The sequence below is a fragment of the Equus przewalskii genome, chromosome 13, assembly GCF_037783145.1.
Source record: "Equus przewalskii isolate Varuska chromosome 13, EquPr2, whole genome shotgun sequence".
In the NCBI taxonomy this organism is placed as follows: Eukaryota; Metazoa; Chordata; class Mammalia; order Perissodactyla; family Equidae; genus Equus; species Equus przewalskii.
The window spans coordinates 2,493,819-2,509,180 of NC_091843.1; the positions used below are offsets into that span (position 1 = coordinate 2,493,819).

General features: G+C 41.4%; 1 protein-coding gene across 17 annotated transcripts in view; it reads right to left on the reverse strand.

The window, feature by feature from the left end:
- Nucleotides 1–243: 243 nt before the first annotated feature.
- The window catches only part of LOC103540006 (zinc finger protein ZFP2), a 103,990-nt gene continuing 88,871 nt past the window's right edge, over nucleotides 244–15,362 (reverse strand). For all 17 annotated transcript variants that reach the window (XM_070570111.1, XM_008506517.2, XM_070570110.1 and 14 more), the window contains one exon: nucleotides 244–5,357. In XM_070570111.1, coding sequence (XP_070426212.1) covers nucleotides 4,024–5,357 — 1,334 coding nt within the window. In that variant the 3' untranslated portion in view covers nucleotides 244–4,023. The remainder of the gene's footprint in view (nucleotides 5,358–15,362) is intronic.

Sequence of the window (15,362 nt, forward strand, 5' to 3'; positions counted from 1 at the left end):
CAGTACGTGGCACGAGGTGCGCCCTCGAACGTTAGCTGTTATTCCCAGTGACAGGCATATAGATCTTTCCATCCCACAGCCTGAACACTACGGTTTCTGGGGCCAGGCAGGTCTGGTTGGTCATTGTGGGGATCCAGAACAAGACTGGCCATAAAAAGATAAAAAACGCTTGGAAGCACGACTCTGGCCATGTCTCAGTGACATCTAATTGGATAAGCAGCCAACACAAATGCAACTTGTACATCTTGGAACACCAGGAACTTTCCTCATTTATTTTCAGAAAAACACAGTGATAATAATTCTTATGGCAACGATTTTTTAAGGACAGTGATGTGTGGTGTGTAGGGTAACACACAGAACAAGGAGGGATATGTCCGGGCGACCAAATCCTGGCACTTGTGGACAATGAGTGGTAGCACAACTGAGAAGTGCTTCAGTGATGGCAAACAATCAAGCCTTCTATTTTTTCTCCTTCATAAACAGGTATAAAAATATTAAAAGTAAAAATACTACCAAAAACATATTCAGCAGGAGTGGAGGTGGGCTGCGAAGCTGGGAACCCTCCTTCTGCAGGATGAAGCAGGGCGGGTGTGTCTTGTCTCCATGTCGTCCTGCTGGCTGGTCCAGCAGCAAACGGGAGGGCAGTGTGAGGAGCAGGGGCAACAGGAATGAATCGAGAGGAATCAGACGCCTGTTCTTGGACTCAATCCATGCTTAGGGGAAGGGTTTTCCCAACCAAAGGCATGCATGCAGTTCAGGGGTCTTCTGACCCAAGCCTCTGCTGCTCACGCACAGTGAGCTGGAAGCCTGAGTCTGCGGCGGCCAAGGTGCCGTGGCAGAGCAGTGCTGGAGATGGAGGAGGGCACCACCTCACGGAGATGCCGCTGTCAAGGCTGGGCAGACCCAGGTGGATGGGGAGAAGCTAGGTGTAGAACCAATCAGCTGGAGATGAGGAAGACCTGACGAGAGAGAGGGATTCGAGGAAACTGAAAGGGGAAACTTGGAGCAATTTTTTTTCCCTCGAGAGCAGGCAGTTTCAGCAGCTGTTCATGGGAGCCCACAGGCATTGAAGACTATAAGTCTAGATGCTAACCCTCTACTGAAACCCCTTCCCCTGGGCAGAGCAGGGTTGGCACCTCCAATGGGTTTGCTCCCTGGACAATTCCAAAGTACGCCAGGAGAGCTCTGATGTGGGAGGGGGGTCCTAGGTCTGCTTCTCTGGCTCATAGCTTTTTCTATAGTCCAGGTGAGGGGGCTGGGGAGACTGGCTCGCATGTAAGTTCAGCAGTCCCTCTGCCACATGCAGATTCGTCATCTTGAGATAGCATAGTTGTGGGTGTACCAGGAAGTCTGTGCACCACGTGGGGCAGGAAGTAGTGGGGGATCATCTGGATGTGCTGAGGGCGGCACGTTACCAGCTTGCAAACTCTGTAACCCTGAAGGGTCCCAAAGAGTGGTCCTGACCGTCTGTCACAGTCAGCCTCTATGTGGTCAATCAGTAAGACTAGAAAAGTGAGGTATGCAATGAACTCCTCTTCCTAGGACTCTCTGGATGTCTTGGGATTAACCTGGCTGAGGGTGGGGTAAAGTCCCTCCCAATAATTGCCAACATCTTGTCTAACACCATGCAGATCAGTTGGCAGAAGAGAAGGTAGCTGAGGATCTTTAATTCAGGGTTCTCAAAAATGCACTTTTAGGGGTCAGCCAAAGGTGATGCTGGGGGAGGTCCGACTGCCCAGAGAGCCATACTACTTCAGATTAGAAAAGTACAGAATAGCACCCAGGAAAATGCTGATGCCTATGGTTGAGAAAGTCACGCAGTGAGGTGCTGATCATATGGCAGAATGTCACCGAGCCAGAGCTAATGGCCTGGTCCAGCAGCAGTCCCATGAGTGTATCCAGGCTGGCCCAGCTCATCCCTCCAGACAGGGACGAGTGAACAGGCACCTCAGAGTCGAATTCCCTGAAGACCCAAGCCTGCTAGGAGGTGGGCTCAGGGAGCATGGACTGATCCCAGATGGAGGGCTTCAGACTGCACTGGTTCGGGTGGAGGAACAGCTCCTGGGGCTGTCACTGCGATGAATGGAGCCCTTAAAGCGGCAGCAGGTCTTGGCTCAACTGCAGGCACAGACCAAGTGGCGACAGCTCTTGTTAATAACAAACAAAATGAACAACAAATTGGCAATGTATTTCTCAGGGATTCAAGGTGAGAGAGTGACAGTCAGGACCAGGCAGGCCACACGGATAGCACTGAAGGCAGGTGTCTGCAGCAGGGACTGACTCCAACATGATGGACAACAGCCTCTTCTGAGCCTTGGAGCTGAGGTGCAGCATGTGTAGGGGCCAGCAGATTGCCCAACCTGATGGACAGCTGTTCCACAGGCCAGCACCCTGCCACTTTGCTTCCTGGAATGACAGTTTACTTGCTCTTCCATCTTCATTACATGATGTGTTCCAGCCTGCAGTGGTGTGGGCTCCCCATTCTCTGTGGAGCGGAAGGGGAGAATGCCACCAGAGGCTGAGTGTGTGAAGGCACAGAGATGTTATTTTATCTGTGATTTCCACTGAAAGCACTGAAGGTTTAAAGATGGAGACTGGACCTGTAGGACTAGAGTCTCAATCAAACTTCTGAGCATGGACACTGCCCCTGCCAGAGAATGTCACAGTGTAGCTGACCACTTCTTGACCTGTAGAATCATTCAACATGTCGCCCACCACTGTAAGGATGGGAGAGTCTTTAAGGAGTGCCATACCCGGCCGGAGAAGGAATGGCTACTTTCAAATCCAAAAGCAGAAATTCAAAGCTCTCTGCCTTTCCTGTGAACAGAGTAAATACCTTCAGAAAACTGGACAAAAGTAGGGCAAGAACTAGGATGCAGCAGGTCAATATCCCAGTAGTAACAAATACACTCTAATGCAGGGGACACAGAGGACAGCCCAGCTGAGGGGAAGAGAGTGGGTCAGAGCCTTCTGGGAGCTGGCCTTGGGGTTCCAACCTTTCATGCAGTTGCACATCAAGAAATGCCAAGTCCCAGAAGTGGAGGTGGCCTGGGACACCACTAGGTGGCTGGGATCGCCACACCTGAAGCTGCGCATGCCCTGACTGCTGTGTGTAGACTGCAGTGCAGAATTGGAGGGTATCCACACAGACTAAGGCCCTGCTTTAGGTATCGTCCCAGGGTTAGAGTCGAACTGAGGCCCAGAGGAAGTGGGTAACTCAAGATTTTGATTAACCTCTGCCTCCCAGACAGAGGTCCCAAGTTCTGAAAGCTGGGTTTGACTGCAACACCCAGTATCATGGACTGTGTATGAGATCAGATCACCACATTCCCCAAGGGCAAACGGGATGGTAATAAGTGACACAATGTTACCACTTAGGAGTTGCTAAAGCAAAAGAGGGACATGCCATTCAAATGAAGTGTCTCAGAAGGAGAATACAGGTAAGCAGCAGTGGACACATAGCCCAGGGAGACCTGGCCCCACATGGCTTGAAGCAGAAGGCGGGGAGCATAATTCAAGTAAGTCCTGGGCTGACCAGGGTGGCTGCGCGTCTTTACACTGGGCATCGGGAGTGTGGGTGTGGAGAACAGAGGGTTCCATTGAGGTGGGAATCCTCTTATATAAGAGAAGCAAGTAGAGTAAAATGCTTGTAGGCCATTTTCTTACTTTTGTGTTCCTTTGCTTCTCAACCTTAATTTTTACAATTTTATAATTTGTCTTAACAGTCAAAACATAAATTTGATAAACCAATTTCTAGGTTGTCAATGAAGATCCATTTTGGTTCTGACACTTGGTAATTCAGACTATTAAACAGCACTGGTGTTCAATTGAGGCAGCACTGAACCACGAGGAGGGTTTGCCATTCCTAAACTCTCAAAACCCACAATATCGTGAAGCTTGACTCTCAGTAAATAAAATGACTGTCTCACTGTAGTGTTCCTGGTTATTCTCTAGAATGACTCGCTTACATTTAATAACTCATAAATTCAGTCTTAAAGCTCCTCCATCTACACTCCCGTCACGTCACTTTTCTCCAATATGATGTCTCTGATGCTGAATGAGGTTGGCAGTCTGGTTGAAAGCTTTCCCACATTTATTACATTTATAGGGTTTCTCTCCTGTGTGAATCCTCTGATGTTGAGTAAGGTGTGTGCTTCGGATAAAGGCTTTCTCACAGATCTTACATTTGTAGGGTTTTTCTCTAGTGTGAATTCTCTTGTGTTGAGTGAGGGCTGAGTGGTCACTGAAGGCTTTCTCACATATGTTACACGTGTAGGGCTTTTCCCCAGTGTGAATTCTCTGATGCTGGGCTAGGGCTGACTGGTCCCTGAAGGCTTTCTCACACAAACCACATCTGTATGGTTTCTCTCCAGTGTGAATTTTCCGATGTCGAGCAAACGATGAATTATCCCTGAAAGCTTTCCCACATTCGCTACACTTATAAGGTTTCTCTCCAGTATGAATTCTCTGATGTTCAGTAAGGGAAGAGTTCACCCTGAAGGCCTTTCCACATTCATTACATTCAAAGGGCTTCTCTCCAGTGTGAATTCTCTGATGCTGAAGAAAACTGGTACTCTGATTGAAGGCTTTCCCACATTCATTACATTTATAGGGTTTCTCTCCACTATGAATATTCTGGTGTTTGGTAAGATGTGCCCTGCACACAAAGGCTTTGTCACATATGTTGCATTTAAAAGGTTTCTCTCCAGTATGTATTCTGTGATGGTGGGCAAGGTGGATATTTCGGATAAAAGCTTTTCCACATAAGTTGCATTCGAAAGGTTTCTCTCCAGTATGAATTTTCTGGTGATATGTAAGTGAGGAGCTCACTGAGAAGGCCTTTCCACATTCCTTACATTCATATGGTTTCTCACCAGTGTGAATTCTTTGGTGATGGATAAGGTGTGTACTCTGGTGAAAGGCTTTCCCACATTCTCTACATTCATATCGTTTCTCTTTAATAAGAGTTTTCTGATTTGCATTAAGTTTATTAGTATGAGTTTTCTGATGTTTATTAAGGACTGAACTCTTAGTGAAAACTTTTCCACACTCACTACACTCAAAGGCTTTTTTGCTAGACTGTAATCCCTGACTTTGAACAAAAGATGAGCTCACGGTGCAGCACTTCCCAGGTTCATCACATTCCTGGTCACTAACCACAGACAAGGTTTTCTGGTGAGCGAGTACCGCTTGCTGCAACTTCATCTCCTGGCCTCTATGCTGACGTTCCAATAGGCTGTCACATTTCCAGTGACCATCTCTAGTGAGTCTCTCCTTTATCACCCACCGATCCAATCCTTCTTCAGGAATATCTGCCTTGAGAGTAGATTTCCTACCTACAGGCATAGTGATCCAGTCTGAAAGACAGCAAAAAGAAAAACGTCTGTTTTATCCTAGTAAAACTTGTAGTTGGGATAAGAAGGTGAGCCTATTTATAATGGTAACAAATTGGTTTTAGTTTTGAAGATTTCTTGCAGTGAAGATAAGAAAGGAAAAGGGAGGAGATTCACAGAGGACACAGCAGGAGGGGTGACCTAATGGATAATGGATAAGGCAGAAGAGCCTGAGTGCAGGTCACAGGCCTGGGTTGGGATGGTGGGTACAACACTTATTTTCTTTGTGATTACAGAGAAGTTCCCTGACTTTCTAAGCCTCAAAAAAACCTATACAGACAAAACCATACCAACAGATAAGAAAAAAAATGTACCTTGTCTATTTTAGTGATAGCCCAGATGTGGCCTGAAGAAACCATTTAAACTAGAGGTCAACACTTGGTAGAAAAAAAATTCAGCTCCAGAGTAACTACTAAAATGAACATTTTGTATTTTATACTCATTTTAGCATTCAGATGGATATTAAAAATTTAGGCTACTATAAAGGCTGTGTGAAATACTCATATCTACCAATCATATTGGGACCTCCTGCTATCAGTGAGCAAGCAATATTTTCAAACCTATATGAATACTGTGACATCCATTTGAGGAAAATGTACCATGAGGACATATGTGTGAGCACAGGAAATTGAGACAAAGCAGCAAACCTGCCAGGACACACCAGCATGTCCAGGAAGGAGAGGCCCTGCACCGAGGAAAGGAGTCTACTAGTCACTAGAAGTGGGATTCTGCTACTGGGATGGGCACCATGGTCTATGAATTATCTGACAAAATGAGTCCTCTCCCAACACACAAATTCTATACTTATTCAACAACTGTCTCACTGGGGTTCATGGGTACCTTGATATTAACAAGCAGAGTTCTGAATTGCACTTTACTTTTCCGTATATATTTGTGAATATCTGCCTTTTATGTTAAGTCTATTTAAGACTTTGTACTAGGAAATGCAATGATGAGGACTAGAGACTAAACACAGATGATGCAGAGGTTCCCGGGAAATCCTATTAAGAACAGCCTCCCTTGTCACTTTTTTTTGGTACTTACTCCAGAAAAATCTACAAAGAGCTACAATCAAAAAATAATCTACTTTATATATCTGGAAAAGAAAGATAAAGAGGTGCCTTTCAAGGCTGAAATTCTGGTCAGCTCAGAGTAACGCATCTGTGCTCAGCAGAAAGAAGGGTTGGGTATGCCGGTACTGCCCAAACTGAAGACCTTGGGGCTGGCTCTCACTTCTGGACCTGACAGAGCAGCCTGTAGCAGACCAGCATTCCTGCAGAAAACAATAGGAAAATCTGAATTAAAAATATATTCTGTCTAAAGGCATCAGAAGTTACTTGAGGCAAACTGGACAGTCTAATATTTGGAAGAGAAGGGAAATAGAGAGGTGATCCCAACACTTAGTGGTTTTTTCCTCATAGAACTTGCTGAATTCTTATGCTACTCAGGGCAAGAGCCTAAGCTAAGCAGAAATTCAGAACTTTCTATAGTCTTATGGTACTGTAAAGTCAAAAACTGGAGTTTAGGACCCTCCAAAGAAGGCAGAGTGGTGGTTGCAGCAAACGTGAAGCTCTCCACTGGGCCTCCTGGAGGGCTACAACCTAGCAGTAAGGGCAAACAAGAGACGGGCAAAGCTTTACAAACATTGCACCCCATCTCTAGCCAACAAGTCCTGGCTGGATGAGAGGGGCCTGCTTGCACTCCCGCTGCCTGTCAGAGGAGAAAGCCAGTCTCCTCTGGAGGAATACAACAGCATCCAGAGCCTCTTCACTCCTTCACACATAAGGTCACACATAACGGATTCAATCAAAAAGTACCAGGAGTACTAAGAAACTGAATCAAGAGAAAAACAGACAATAGACAAAGACCCACAGAACTCAGACACCCAAGTTATCAGATATGGATTTTACAATGTGTAATTAATATGGTCAATAAAACAGATAAGAAGGAGAATTTCAACAGAGGATTGGAACCAAAGAATCAAATGAAAATTCTAGAACTGAAAAATATAATAATTGAAATTAAGAACTCAATAGATAGATTTAACAGTATATTGGACACAGTAGAAAAGAAGAATAGTGAATAGAAAAACACATAAGCAGAAAACATCCATGGTAAAACCTGGAGGAAAAAAATTTAAAAAGAGACATATAAGTCATAGTGAAAAGGCTGAACATATGTGTGACTCGAGTTCTGGAATGGGCGGAGGAAAAGAATGGGGCAAAAACATTATTTGAAAAAATAAAGGCTGAAAAATGAATTGGAGAAGGAATACAGACTTTAAGCAGAATAAATACAAAGAAAATCCACCTAGGCACGTCATAGTAAACCACTGAAAACCAAGACCATCTTGAAAGGTGCTTGAGAGAAAAAACACATTACCTTCAAAGGAGGAAAAATAAGACAGACAGCTGTCTTTTCAACAAAAACAATGGAAGGCAGAAGACAATGAAGCAACATCTGAAGTGTTGAAAGAATGTAACTGCCAAACTAGGATTCAATAGAAAGAAAATATTCCTAAAAAGTGACTATGAAATAGATACTTCCATACAAATAAAAAGAGACTGTGTCATCAGAAAACCCACGTTAAAAGAACACAGTGACAACAGGGCCAGGCACATGGCCGAGTGGTTCAAGGCCTGCACACTCCACTTCGGCAGCCTAGGCTCATGGGTTCGGATCCTGAGGCCAGACATACTCCACTCATCAGCCATGCTGTGGCGGTGTCCCACACACGAAAAATAGAGGAAGACTGGCAAGATGTTAGCTCAGGGCTAGTTTTCCTCAGGCAAAAAAAAAAAAAGAAAGAAAAAAAGGAAAAGAAATGATGATCAGAGTGCTCCAGGCAGAAACGAGGAAATGTAAGAAGGAATGAAAACCAATGGAGAGAGTGAATACATGGATAAATAAAAATATTACTGCACAAGACAATAATCATAATGTCTTCAGAGGTTGAAAACATATACATAACTAAAATACATAGCAAAAATAACACAAAAGGTTGAAGGAAGAAAACAGAATTAATGTTCTAAGGTACTAGCATTGTCTGAATTATTAAAAGTAAAAATTAATTTTGGATAATAATAAGCTGGTTTTACTTATTAGACTTATCAATAAAAGACTAGTTAAAGAAAGTACATAAACTAGCTAATACAGGGTGAAAATGGAACACTAAAAATAGTTAACTTAAGACAAGGCAAGATAGAAGACAAAAAAGTATTTAAAGCAGGAGAGTAAAATAGAAAATAAATAATACGATAGTAGACGTCCAATCTCATATATATTAGTAACTGGTCTAAGTTATCTTATTAAAAAACTTAGATTGTGAGACTGGAAAAAAAATAAAATAAAACTAAATGCCACTTAGAAGAGAAATACCAAAAATACAGACACAGAAATATAGAAAAGACAAGAATGGGAAAGGATTTACCATGTAAGCATTAACCACAAGAAAGCTGGTGTACATAAACTAATATCAGACAAATCTCACAATATTAGAGAAAACAGACTTTAAGATATTCCATATTGACAAAAGGGTAAATTCTCCAGGAACATATAACAAGTCTATATTTGAATATAACGCAACTTCAAAATGTATAAAGTAAAAATTGAGAGAATGAAAAGGAAAAATAGAGAAATCTTAACAATTACAGTGAGATATGTTTACATACCATTCTCAATAATTCAGTAATCAAACTATTGAGAATAGGGATGATCTCAACAACCAGAAAAACAAACTTGACTTAATTGATATACTTAGAACACTATACTGAACAATGACAGAACACCCATTATATGTAAGAGTATACAGGACACTTACCAAGACTGACCACATACTGGGCCATGAAGCAGCATGAACACATTTCACAGGACTGAGACCATTCAGAATATGTTCTCTGAACTCAGTGGAATAAAGCCAGAAATGAATACCAAAATACCAAAAAGATAATTAGAAAATCAACAGACGTTTCTAAATTAAGCAATACATTTCTAAATAATTGATAGATCAAAAAAGAAATCACAACAAGAATTAGGAAATATTTTAAACTAAATGATAATAAAAACATGAACTGGAACTTATAGGATGCAGCTACAACCACCGTCAGGAGGAAATGTGCAATGATCTATTTGTCTATATTGATGATCAATCTCAAGAAATTAGAAAAATAGCAAAGTGCACCCAAAGGAGAAGGAAAGAAATAATAAAGATAACAGAAATTAGTAACTTAATAAAAAATTGACAGACCTCTAGAAAGACTAATCAGAAAAAGAGAAGGCACATACTACCAAGATCAAGAACGATAAAGGTGACATCAGGACAGATTCCACAGAGATTGATAAGATAATAAGATAATGAGGAAACTTTATACCAATAAATTAGACAGTTTAGACAAAGACTCCAATTCCTAGAAAGGTACAATGTACCAAAACAGACAAAAGAAGAAACAGAAAATCTGAATGGTCCTATATCTAATAAATAAATTGAATCTTCAAATTAAAACCTTCTCACAAAGAAATTTCCTTGCAGAGATGGCTTCACCAGTGAATTCTTCTGAACATTTAAAGAAGAAATAACACAATCTTACACAAGCTCTTCCAGAGCACTGAAAAGAAGGAAGACTTCCACTGGTTTTATGAAGTCAGCACAACCTACCAGAATCTGAGAAGGACAATTAAAAAAATATAAAATCCCAGACCATTCTGTCTCATGAACACAGATAAAATTCCCAAACAAAATATTAGCAAAAGGTATGACATAAAAAAGGATAATATGTTACAAATAAGTTGAAATTCAAGGATGTTCTCATACTTCAATCACTCAACGTCATTCGCCACATTAGCAAAATAAAGGGAAAAATCACATCATTATTTCAATAGATGCTGAAAAGGCATCTGACCCAATTCAACACTCAGTTATGATAAAAATTCACAGCCGAGTAGGAGTAGAACAGAATTTCCTTAATCTGATAAAAGAGTATCCCTCAAAAATCTACAACAAACATCGCAGTTAATTGTAAAATACTGAAAACATCAGACGGGGCTGAAACGAGCATGTCTGCTGTCACCTCTTCTGTTGGACACCGTAACAGAAGTCTGGACCAGTACAAGGCTAAGAGAGAAAAAATAAAAGTTTGCAAAGGAAGAAATAAAATGTCATTATTCTCAGCTAATATGATTATGTTCATATAAAAATGCATAATACTTTGTGGACAATCTCTTAGAATTAACAAGAGAATTCAGTAAAGTTTCTGGACACAAGATCAATATATAAAAACCTATATACCAGCAACAAATAATTGGAAAATGAAACTTTCAAAACATATTTATAATTGCATCAAAAACAACAAAGAGTTAGAAATAACTATAATACTATGAAAGATGTGCAAGAACTATGCACATGAAATTACAAAAACATTTCAGAGAAATTAAAGAAAACCTAAACAACTGTAGGGATATACTATATTTATAGAATGGAATACTCCTCATTTTCCCCAATTAATCTACAGATTCAGGCCAATTCTTATCAAAATCTCAGTAGAAATTTTGTTGAAATTGAATAGCCAATTCTAAAATTCTATAAACAAAGAAAAGAACAAAGCTGGAGGACTTAGAACATCAATTGTAAGACAATATACTGTTGGAGTAATTAAAACAGTGTTGTATTGGCACAAGATTAGACAACAAGAATGAAACGGAAGAGAGTCCACAAATAGACCTGTACACAAACAGACCAGTGGAATAGACTATAGAGCCAGAATCAGACCCATGCACATGAGGTCAACTTAAGCATGACAAAGGTGACAGCGCAGTACAACGGGGAAAAGACAGTCTTTTCAGTAAAGGATCCTGGGCCAGCTGGATATCCACATGGAAAACAATGAATAATGAATCTTCCGTGTGAACTGTAGACCTAAGTATGAAAGACAAAAGAATAAAGCTGCTAAAGGAAAACATACAAGATCTTCATGGCACTGATGTCTTAAGTAGGACACAAAAGGCACTAGCCACCGGGGGAAGAAAACCTTGATTAATTGGACTATCTGAAACATTTAGAACTTCCGTTTATCAAATGACATCATTGGCCAGAGTGGGAAACAATGTTTGCAATACACATATCTATATGACAGAGGACTCAAATCCCAAATATACATCCCTACAAATCAATAAGAAAAGATCAGACAACTAAACAGAAAATGGGGGAAAGACACATAGTTACTTTAGAAAAGAGGGATATTTAAACAGTTAATAAAAGTAAAAAGGATGATTAATTTCAGCAGTAACAAGCTGAGACAGGAAATATTCAATATATCCTCTACAATGTGAAAATTAAAAAAAATAATACTAAGTATATAAGAGAATATGGAACCCTCATATCCTGCTGGTTGGAGTATAGCCTGGTATAAGCATTTTGGAAAACTATTTGGCAGTGTATAATAAGCTCACAAATTGATGAACAAAGTACTCCTAGCTATATATTCGAGATAAATGTATGCATATATTCTCTAAAAGACGCACAGGAATGTTCATCGCAGTACTATTCATGATAGACTCAAGCTAGAAATAAACCAAACGTCTAGCAACAGTAGAATGTATGAGTAGCGGTAGGTTTACATGGCAAAATATTGTACATCAGTGAGAACGGACTAACTATTGCTACCTGTGACAACATGGATGAATCTCAAATACACCACTGAAGGAGAGAAGTCAAACACAGAAGGGTACACACCGTATGATTCCATTCACATGAAATTTAAAAATAGGCAAAACGAAGCTATGGTCAGGGTAGTAGTTATCTTTAGGACAAAAGAAACAGAGGGGACGGAGGTTTCCGGGGTGCTGGTAACAGTCTATTTCTTGATGTAGGTGCTGATTATGCAGATGTATTTTTACTGTAAAATTTTGTTGAGTTGTACACTTATGATCCGTGTACTTTTCTGTGTTAGTATTACCTCAAAAAAGTTTACTTTAAAAAATCCAGGAGATGGCTTTAAAAAATAATAATTTGGCTCAAGAAAAACAACCACTTGTTAGCTTTCTTTTTCAGCAGCTACTGATGTCTAGTAAAGCCTCTTCCTGATTGTGATCATAGAAACACATCATCTGTGCATTTTAGAGAATATTTGTCTTTTTCATGTTTTCTGTTACAGGGTAACATTCATCTAATTGTTTATTAAGAAGGGAGTCAAATGCACCATTTTTTCTGCGCTGAAGAGTAGCTGAGGTGTAGAAAGACTGGACTCACCGAAACCGACTGTCCTGTGATAGAGCAGGCTCGGATGGGCACTCAGGCTCAGCTCTGGCTGGGGCCCAGGGCACTTCAGGGTGGGCTGAATTAGGGAGCCACACGCCAGGCTGCACTGACCCACATTCAAAAGAAAAGGGTATGGTTTTAAAATATATACCCGAAGGGCTTCAAGCAAGGCATGCGAGGAGTATGAGCCCAGGCCCTACACAGTGTGGTCAAGAAGTCGCCCCTCCGTTTCAAAAGGTTCCAGAACTGGCACCATCAGGTACGGCTGAAGTGGAGGGGTGGGGCTGCCACAATAAGGAGGACTGGTTGAAGGTCAGTTTAGGAGGGATTCCAGATCCCTCCCCCTCTACGGACGGAGGAGTTCCCTCTCCTGACTGGGCAAAGAAGGGAGGCTCTTTCTCCGGAGAGGGTACATCAAAGCTGCTCTGGGCTGAGGACACCAGGGCAGCTGGCAGCAGGAGAGGCCGGCCGAAGCCTAAGCCCCACTGACCCACCCACGCACAGCTTCTTAAAAGGACGTCAGTCCTCCCACTGTTGAGTGGGGCAGACAATAGGGAGTCACTAGATAGCTGGGGAAGCTTCTAGCAAGAAAGAGATAAACTAATCAAAGAGAAAATTCGAGAACACAGAACCTATGAAGGGAGAAGAAAATGCTTTTGAAAATCATTATCTTTAGAGGTAAAGCATTTTAACTGTAAAACATGAATAAAACTTTATAAATATTTAGAGCGATATTCAGAGAAACAAGAGCTCTTGGAAATTAAAAATGATGGCAGAATTTGAAAACTCAATAGAGAATTCCTGCCAAAAACAGTTAAAAAGCCAGAAAAAAAAAAAAGAAAGAAAGAAACAACTGTTTTTAGGCCATGGACAAATGACAGTGACAGATACAGACCCCCGGAGGCAGGGCCAGGTCAGAGCACAGAGCACGGAGCAGCCCAGGGGTCTGAGTGAACCGAAGCGAGAGAGATCAGGGTTTGCGGAGGCCGAGTCGGCAAACAGCTGTGGCCCACAGAAGAGAAGAAAGCCGCCGAGAGTGAACACGAAGTTTAAAACTTCCGCACAAGGAACATCCCTGGCCCAGAAGACTGCACTGTTCTGCCAAACGTTTAATGAAGAAATAACACCAATTCTACACACATTTTCTCAGAAAACAGAAAAGGGGGAACTTCCAAATTCATTTTATGACACTAACATTACTCTGATACCAAAAACAAAGATATTACGAGGACACAAAATTACAGACTAATAGCCCTCAAGTACTGATGCAAAAATTCTTAACAAAATGTTAGCAAATTAAATCCAGCAATATTTAAAAAGGATAACAAATCAAGACTAAGTTGGGTTTATTACAGGAATGCAAATTTGATTTGATATCTTAAAACCAATCAATGTAATTCACTATGTCAACCATTGCATCATCTTAAGGATTCAGAAAAGCATTTGGCAAATATTTAATACCCATCCACGACAAAACTCTCATCAAACCAGGAAAAGGTGTAAACTTTCTCACCTAATAAAGGGCATCTACAAAAAAGCCTACTCCCGACATCACACCAATGGTGGAAGGCTGGATGCTCTCCCCTAAGATGGGGAGCAAGCAGGGCGGCCCCTCACAGCTGCTACCCAGCACTTTGCTGGAGGCCTAAGCAGCACAGCAGGAAACACCTGGGCCCCACACACACCACTGTGGGAAGGCAAAGTGGAAGGGTCACTGAGAAAACAGTTTCACAGTTTATTACAAAGTTAAACACACATTTAGTTTACACCCAGCAATCCTACTTCTAGACATCTGCCTTGGTGAAAACATATGTCCACAAAAAGCATATGAACTAAAAATCATGCCCACACTTGTACCAGAATGTTCACAGCAGCTTTAGCCAAAACCTGAAAACCCCAATGTTCAATAATGATGAACGCATGAACAAACAGTGGGAAGGTCATAGAAGAGAATGCTACTCAGCAATGGTAAGGAACTACTGACACACGAAACAGCAAGGATGAGCCTCAAAGATAATGTGCCGAGTGAAAGAAGTCAGATACGAGAGCACATCCTGTACACTCCCCCTCCTATGAACGCCCGGGAAGGTAAACAGCGACATCGGCAGAGCAGTGGGCTGGGGAGGGGGAAGGGACTGACGGCAAAGGGGTAAGAGGGAACTTTCAGGGATGACAAAAATGTTATTTTTCTTGATTTCGTGATGGTTACACAACTGTATAAATTTGTCAAGACTGATCAAATATTACACTTAAAATTGGTGAATTTTATTGCATTTTTAATCAGCTAAAACATCGAAAATAATTTAAAAATATTTTTAAAGCTCAATAAAAGAACTGGAAGATAAACTTGAAGAAACTTGTCAAAAACTACAACAAAAAGGCACAAAGATGGAAATTTTAACACAAAGATAAAATTAGAAGATTGGTCCAGGAGGTATCAAGCACTCCATGAAGAGTGAACTGAAGTGGAAATCAAACAACGCTAGACGAAAATGTCCTAGAACCAAAGGGCAGGGATTGCAGATGGAAAGGCCCACCAAATACCCAAGCACAGGCTCACCGGGTCTCAGCGATACAGATACAGAACCACCCAGGCAACACTCCAAGAAACCTCAGCACACGGGAGTAAACGAGGAGATCCTGCAAGCTTTCCGAGAGAAAGATACTTCCCAAGTGGTGAAGAAGTGGAATGATTTTGGATTTCTCAACAGCAGACT